At 54.2% G+C, this 7,412-nt stretch overlaps 1 protein-coding gene across 1 annotated transcript; it reads right to left on the minus strand.

The window, feature by feature from the left end:
- Window positions 1-2,914: 2,914 nt before the first annotated feature.
- On the minus strand, window positions 2,915-5,447 carry NKX1-2 (NK1 homeobox 2). Its single transcript, XM_069461128.1, has 2 exons — window positions 5,234-5,447; window positions 2,915-3,657 (listed from the first exon to the last, which is right to left on the minus strand). Exons 1-2 carry the CDS (start codon window positions 5,445-5,447, stop codon window positions 2,915-2,917), a joined length of 957 nt encoding a protein of 318 aa, XP_069317229.1.
- Between the last annotated feature and the right edge of the window lie 1,965 nt (window positions 5,448-7,412).

Below are 7,412 nucleotides of genomic sequence, written 5' to 3' on the forward strand. Positions count from 1 at the left end.
ATTTAATTAGTAGCCACTAATTAAAATTCTGTGAAGATGCTTTTCTTTTGCTATGAAAATGGCCGTACCTGTGTGTCTGTATGTACCACCTACAAATGTAGCCACTCTGGGCATACCTAGCACGGGTTTGAAAAGCATGGCTTAAGAAAGGAGTGTTAGGGTAGAAATATTCTCTATTTGGGAGTAATAGCTGGAGTGAGGGAGACATAGATACATCCTCTGACAATGATAAAATTATTTAAAAGCTTTGCTAATAGAAAATGAGGAGTGGCCGGGCACGGTGGCTCACGCCTGTAATCCTAGCACTCTGGGAGGCCGAGGTGGGCGGATCGTTTGAGCTCAGGAGTTCGAGACCAGCCTGAGCAAGAGCGAGACCCCACCTCTACTAAAAATAGAAAGAAATTATATGGACAGCTAAAAATATATATAGAAAAAATTAGCCGGGCATGGTGGCGCATGCCTGTAGTCCTAGCTACTCGGGAGGCTGAGGCAGGAGGATCGCTTGAGCTCAGGAGTTTGAGGTTGCTGTGAGCTAGGCTGACGCCACGGCGCTCACTCTAGCCTGGGCAACAGAGTGAGACTCTGTCTCAAAAAAAAAAAAAAGGAAATGAGGAGTAATTTAAACAAGAAATCAAAGAGAATTTATTACAAAAAGAATTTATTAGACAAACACACCAATGATTTGAGTGTAAGGATTTGGTTGGAAAGCCACCGGTGGGGCCTTTTAAAGCAGCAGCAGTTCAAAGTCACATGCCTCCAGCGTTACTCCGTGACAGTTTGTGGAAACAAGAGGGTCAGGAATTACAGCACCCAGCCAGTCCATAGATGAGCCCACCGCCTCCCTCCTTGTTCCCTCTTTTTGACTGAAGTCCTTGATTCTGCTACCTGAGAGGGCTGGAATGAAATGTTTCTCACTTATTACAGAAATGCGGCTTCTTTGTTACAGAGCTTGCCCCTCTGCACTTGAATTGCCTGTTTATACAGGCAGAATATTGCTTTTGAGCAACCAACAAGCAGATATTTAAGGAGTGTTTACCAACATGTAAAGTGAACAAAATAATATTCTCTATTACAGAAACTGCATTTTTAGTCTCATCTGGCTCCAATTGTCTTTTAGGAGGTTATAATGTATTGTTGAGGACATTTTTCTTCTTTAGAATAGAAGGGAAAGAGTCTAATTAGCAAATAATACATACTCTCAAATCTTATGAGTCACATGAAGTCTTAATTTAGGAGAAAGGGGGGATATTTTCTATCATTCCTGATAGAAAATATTCAAGATAGATATTTCAAGATTATAATAACATAATGTGTTCCTAATACCAAACAATGTGCTTTTACTTTGAAGCCATTGATCATTAAATTTAATTGCTAATGGCATAGGCTACCAAGAAATAGCAAGGAATATGGTATTTGTGTAGATCTCAGCTGGCCTCAAGTAACCAAAAGAAAGTGAGAATGAAAAATACATGACACAATTGGGGACCTCTGGGTTTCCGAGATGTAGGCTACAAGATCATATAACATAGAAAACTAAAGGAAGAGTATTCCAAACAAAACTGGCAAGGGAATTTTTTAGGACTATTTTTTTAAGTGAAATAATAGTAGTAGCAGATAGACCGTATGTTCACGGATTAAGTTCTGCAGGTGAATCGTTATGAACATGGGTTTGGCTTCCACTCCTTACACCCAACAAATATTGCTTTCACAGAACAACCTTTCGCTTGTTCACCATCATGGAGAGTCTGTTTGGAACAAGAATCGTTTTCAAGCCAGAATCCTAGATGAAGATCTAAAAATGTTGAGTTTGTGCTTTTAAAAAATAGTCCAACTGTCCACACGTGGTGTGTGCTGGTGGAGCTAGCTCTCTCCCAGCCTGGCTCACTATTTGGGAGCCCAGGAATCCCTGGGACAGATAGATTGGCCAGGACTGAAGTTTTAAAATATCAAATATCTCAAATCAAAGCAGGCAGCCTCCTGCATAGACCCCGTGACGTCAGCTGAGCCGTGGCTCCCTTCCTCATCATTTGTATGCGTTGGGGCCACTGTGCGGTTTGGTCCACGCTGTTCTCAAAGCCTGCAGTGCAGCAGACCTGTGTCTACTCTAGCAGACAAGTCAGCTACAAAGCCCAGTTGCCTTTCCTGGCACAAACTTCCGTCCTACTCAGAAAAATAAGGTATCCGCTCTCTCAGGAGTTACCTGCAGAAAGTCTGTTTGGAACAAGTATCGTGCTCCAGTCCAAATCTTAACGATCTAGAAATGTTGAGTTTTATGCATTTTAAAAATAGTCCATTTCACATCGGCAGTGTGTGCGTGGACCAAGCTCTCCTAGCTTCATTCAGGATTTGGAAGGAATCTTGGGTTTGGGCCAATAAGCGAAAATGAAGCGGGGCGCAATCTGCTAGGAAAGGGGACAGCTCCTTGACCTCAGTGAGGTGAAGCCTTTGCAGACGCCAGCCTGGCCGTGCACAGCTGGCAGGCAGGGCGTCTTAGCTCCCTCGAATTTCCCTCTTGGCACCCTTGTTAGCCCTGTGCCGAACACCCAGACCCTCAAGAAAGAGCCCTTGAACTGAATTAAACCTGACCGAAAGTGAAGAGCAAGGTCCACACACGGGAAGATTTGAGGACAGCCTCCACCTCCGGACACTTTTAAATACGGCAAGTCCCTGACCCCTTGGTGGCCCGCATGGACTGAGGGGGTGCGCGGTCGCAAAGGGGCGCGCCAGGAGTCCGCAGGTGGCTTCTCCCCGCCCTCTGGCGGCGCCTGCCGGCAGCTGGAAGGGCCGGGCGCGCTGACACCCGCGCACCGGGAGGGGGCGGTCCCTGCGCGGCGGCGCCGCTCCGTGGAGGGGGGGACACACGACCATGCCGAGCCCTTGTGAGTCCCAACCAAGTGGGGGCCGGAGGGCTGGTTCATAGGTGCGGGGCGTAGAAGGGTGTCAAGTAGGAGGGCCCGAGGAAGGGCGCGAAGGGGCTCCCGGCGGTGGCGGCCGTCAGGGGGAAGGAGGCGGCGGCGGACGGGAAGAGCACGTTGGCCGCCGAGTAGGAGGGGAAAGTCTGGAAGGACAGAGCGCCAGGGCCCGGCGGGCCGGGGCTGGTTCCCGCGCCGCCGCCGCCGCCGCCGCCGCAGGCCCCCGCTGCAGCCCCGGGCGTCCCCGGCTGGGGCGCGCCGCCCCCTGCCTGCGCCGCGCCGTCGGCGCCCGGGTTCTGCTTCTTCCACTTGGTCCTGCGGTTCTGGAACCAGATTTTGACCTGCGTCTCCGTGAGGCTGAGCGACAGCGCGAGGTTCAGGCGCTCGCACACGGACAGGTAGCGAGTGGCCCGGAACTTGTTCTCCAAGGCCACCAGCTGCTCGTAGGTGAAGGCAGTGCGGGCGCGCCGCGGCTTGGCGCAGCTGGGCTCCGCGCGCCGGCGCCTGGGCCGCGGGGAGCCCGGCGAGCCAGGGGACCCCACTGGGCCGCCCCCGCCGTCTGCGCCTCGCTCCCCAGCCGCCAACGCCCCAGCCCGGGCCTCGGTAGAGCGCGCCGGGCCGCCCAGCAAGCACGCAACCCGCTCCTGCCGCTGCGGCCGTCCCGCGTCCTCCGCGTCCTCCTCCTCCTCCTCGGCCTCGGAGCCCTCCAGGGGGGACGCCGGACCGGCGCCTCGGCCCGCAGCATCTAGGGGAGAAGAGGACGGTGACCAGAAGCCCGAAACGACCCGGCCGCCTGTCCGGTCTCCAAACCTCCTCTTCGTCCTCCTGGAGCACGCAGCTCTCCTCCAACCAACCCCCCAGCTCTGCTCCTCTCCCACATTGCGCTTCTCAACCCCCAGACCGTACAATCTTTAGGGGTGCGATGTCCTCTTGCTCTTTACAAATCTGCCACCAAGTAGGCGTCCAAGCAGTATATGTTGAGTGAATGAATGACATCCCGCATTAAGAAAGAATAGTGACCTTACTGGGCAGCCATATGGGGGTAGGATCATAGTACATTAAGACATCGACGTCAAGTGCGTTTAGGGTTGTGCCTCCCCAGTCCCTATAAGTCTATTTTGGTCTGGCACTCCTGGCAATTAAAAAAGAAGTTATTAAGCTCTCCGCCCCCCTCCCTTTAAAGTGAAATTCCCCTTTCCCATCTTCTCTCTCCCGCCGTGTTAATAGAGTTTCAGATTTGTGCGGGGCCGGATCGATAGATGTCATCTATTAAAGGTAAGTTTTAATCGAACAATATTAGGATCAGACAGGGAAAGGGGGTTTGAAGTCGGTACCTGCAAGCTGTGGGCAGGAGATATGCAGGCGCCAGTAATAGAATATCGATCACGAGACTGGGGGGAGGGGAGCTGGGCCCCTCCGAGGGAAGATCGGAACAATTACTAGGCCGCCTGCCCGGGCCCAAGCGCGGCCGCCAGAGGCGCCCCGGGCCCCAGGCAATTACCGCCAAACTTGGAGAAGGGAGCAAAGGCTGCGCGGCGTCCAGCCTCTCCGGTGACCTGAACTCCTGACCCTCCAGGGAACCTCGTGCCCACGCCACAGCCAGCACGAGTCCTGCTGTCTTTCATCCTTCCTTCCAGCCACAAACTTTCCTGGACCCTTCATCCTGTATCCGGGAGGCTTAGGAGTAAGTCAAAAAGGGTTTCGAGGAGAAAGTACCAAAAGCTTCCCATCACCCCACCCGCGCCTCGCTCCCAGCTCCAGTGAACGGTTGGGTCTGGGGAGAGTGAGCGCGCGGAGCAGCCGAGTCTCCAGGTGTCTCCGGGTGGTTGGAAGTAGTCACCTGACCTCGCTACTCAGACAGACCCGGGGCACAAGCCTTCAGCTCTCTCATCCATAAAATGGGGGTGATATTAAGGATGTTGTCTACCTGGCAGGTTCCGAAGTTTCTCATCACCTTTATCCCTGCCCCTAGCTCAGGTCCTGGCACGTGGCAAGAGCATTAAATGCCCGATAAATGAGTGAACTTGGCAGGGCGGCGCTGGGTGTTAGTGTCCACTGCGAACAGAGGTGTGGCGCTTACTCGCTTGGCGGATGAGCAGGGATGGGGCTTCTGTGACAAATCCCAGCCCTGGATGCTCAGAGCCTCTTGTCCGCCTCAATCCAATTCCGAGACGGGGACTACACCTAGTACCTGGTCCTGTGCGCCTTCTCTCTTTGGGGAAGACGCCGTTAAGGGCCACTCACTGGGGCCTGGCTGTTCCCCCCCACACACTCCACCGCATCCTCCGGACTGGGGCTGCCCGAGGCCCTCGCATTCTTACCAGGGGTCTCCCGCTGTCGGCCCGGGTCCCCGGGGCTGGCGTCCTTCCCCGCTTCGACCTCCGCCAAACTTTTCTTGGCTTCCCGAGGAGCGAGGCGCATGGCCGGGAGCGCAGCGCGGGTGAATTTCTGCGGGTCCAGGATGTCCAGGACCGAGAAGGAGATCTTGTGGTGGGACGGAGCCGCCTTGGCCCCGCCGTCCTGCCATGCCAGCATGCCCGCCACCCGCGGGCCGGGGGCCGGCGGCGCGGGGTCCCGCACGGCCGCGCTCGGGCTTGCCTTCGGCTGGGGCTCGGCCGCAGCTCTCCAGACCGGAGCTGGGTTCGCGCGGCCAAGTGAGGCTGGGGAGGGGGCGGGGAGGTGGGGCGGGGAGAGAGCCGCGGGGGGCTGCGCGCCGATTGGCACTTGCGCCGCCCAGGCCGGCCTCGGGACTATCCGGCGCCGCGCTGGGGGCGCTCGCGTCGGCTAGGGAGAGCCGCCGCGCGTCCGGTGCGCGCGCCCGCGGGGACAGCTGAGTCCGTCCCGCGCGCCTCCGCCTTGAGACCCGCGGAGTGCACGAGGGCGGCTTCCATCCCGAGGGGCCTCTCTGCGCGCACACACACCCCTCTCTAACGTGAGTTTGCGCCCTTTCCCTGGTGTCCCCGCCTTTGATTTGGGGATGAATTCAGGCCAGGGCCGAATGTTTCACGGCAACGCGCGGCACATTTCCTGCCCCGCCGGTGAATCACAGTAATAGCCTCAGACACGATTACCTCGGATTAAAAAGCCTTCATATTTTCACAGTTTACAATATACAAAGCCTTTGGGCTTGAGCGATCCCCTTTGATTCCCAGAGCATCCCTGTGAGGCAGGCGTGTGGTGTGGCACAGATCACTGCCGCCGGTTTAAAGATGAGGAAATTGAGGTTTCAAGATGAAAAGTGATTCGTCCAGGATTACTGTTAGTTGGTGACAAGAGTCTGGGTTCGACCCCAGGTCTTCTACTGGACTAGTGTTTTTTTTTTCAGTACATCCTACTGTCTGGAAAATAGAGAAAGAAAACCCTGCACACTGGCGGAGTCTTTCCCTTCCACCTCGGAGCAGAGCTGAGTCAGAGGCCAGCAAGAGTGTTGGAGAGATGACCGTGCCTCTCCGCTTTGGAAACGGCGGGGCTGTGGGCACAGAGCTACGTGAGATGGCTGAAGGCTGCTGCCCCGCCTTGCTGTGACCCTGAGCACAGGCCTTGATGCCCTTCACTCAGGCTTCTTCACAGTCAGAAATTCAATCATTTGCAACAGAAATTGGGTCTCTGGGAATCTGGTTGCAACTCTGGCCCCCATCCCCTCCCAGCCCCCAGAAGAAAAAGGTTAAAAGATGCTTGTCTGGTTTGAATTTAAGGTGGGAGAAGAGAGACAATTGAATGGCCCCCATCTGCCGGGCCAAGTCCCCCGTCATAGCCAACATCAGTGGTTTGGGGAAGCTGCCACCAACCACACTCATCCTAACATTTCTTCTTTTGTCACTTGGAGAGCACTTGCAGTCTGTGAGCACTGAGCATTTATTTCAGGCAAATCCTGAGACTTCTATCCCAGAACCTCTAACTCTGCTGTTCCTTTCTTCACCACCCCATGGGGTTTCCAAACAATGACTTGGCAATTAATATTGTCTAAGCAGGTAAGAAGTAGGAAGAGGAGGAGAATCCTTCCCATTAAAGTGCTGGGGGCTGCTAATCCCATCTGTTATTGAAGAGGTGTCCTTAGAGGCCAGCTCCTTGTAGCTTTTCTCATTCAAACCTTTCTGCTCCTCCCAGAGGTGGCTACCATGTTCCCTGCAGACTTTAAAGTCCTGCCGAAATTCAAGCCAGCTCCAGTCCTAAAGTGAAGATGGATTGTGCTTTTAAAGGAAAGGAAGTGTCCTGCCTAAGCCCACTGGACCACCTCCCACCAAAGGGAGAGCACACCACGGGAAAACCAAAGAAAAGACGGCCTTGGAACTAAAAGGTGGTGCCAGGAACCTGGATTGCAAATCACAGAACTTTCCTGAAATACAGATAGGGTACTTTGCTTTCTGTTTTGACAATTTTCTCACCCAGTTCTCACTTGATTTTTTTTTCACCTTCTTTTTCCTTTCTCCCCCCTCACCCTGTTCATCCTAGTCCCTTTTTCTACCCGTGTTTATATTTGCTTGTACTCAGGTTCTTCAG

This window comes from Eulemur rufifrons, chromosome 28, assembly GCF_041146395.1.
Source record: "Eulemur rufifrons isolate Redbay chromosome 28, OSU_ERuf_1, whole genome shotgun sequence".
Lineage (NCBI taxonomy): Eukaryota > Metazoa > Chordata > Mammalia > Primates > Lemuridae > Eulemur > Eulemur rufifrons.

Excerpts from the sequence above, each read along its gene's own strand:
- NKX1-2 (XM_069461128.1), bottom strand. The coding sequence starts at position 5,447 with ATGCTGGCATGGCAGGACGGCGGGGCCAAGGCGGCTCCGTCCCACCAC. Across the intron at positions 3,658-5,233 it reads CCGACAGCGGGAGACCCCTG|ATGCTGCGGGCCGAGGCGCC; the intron begins GTAAGAATGCGA and ends CTTCTCCCCTAG.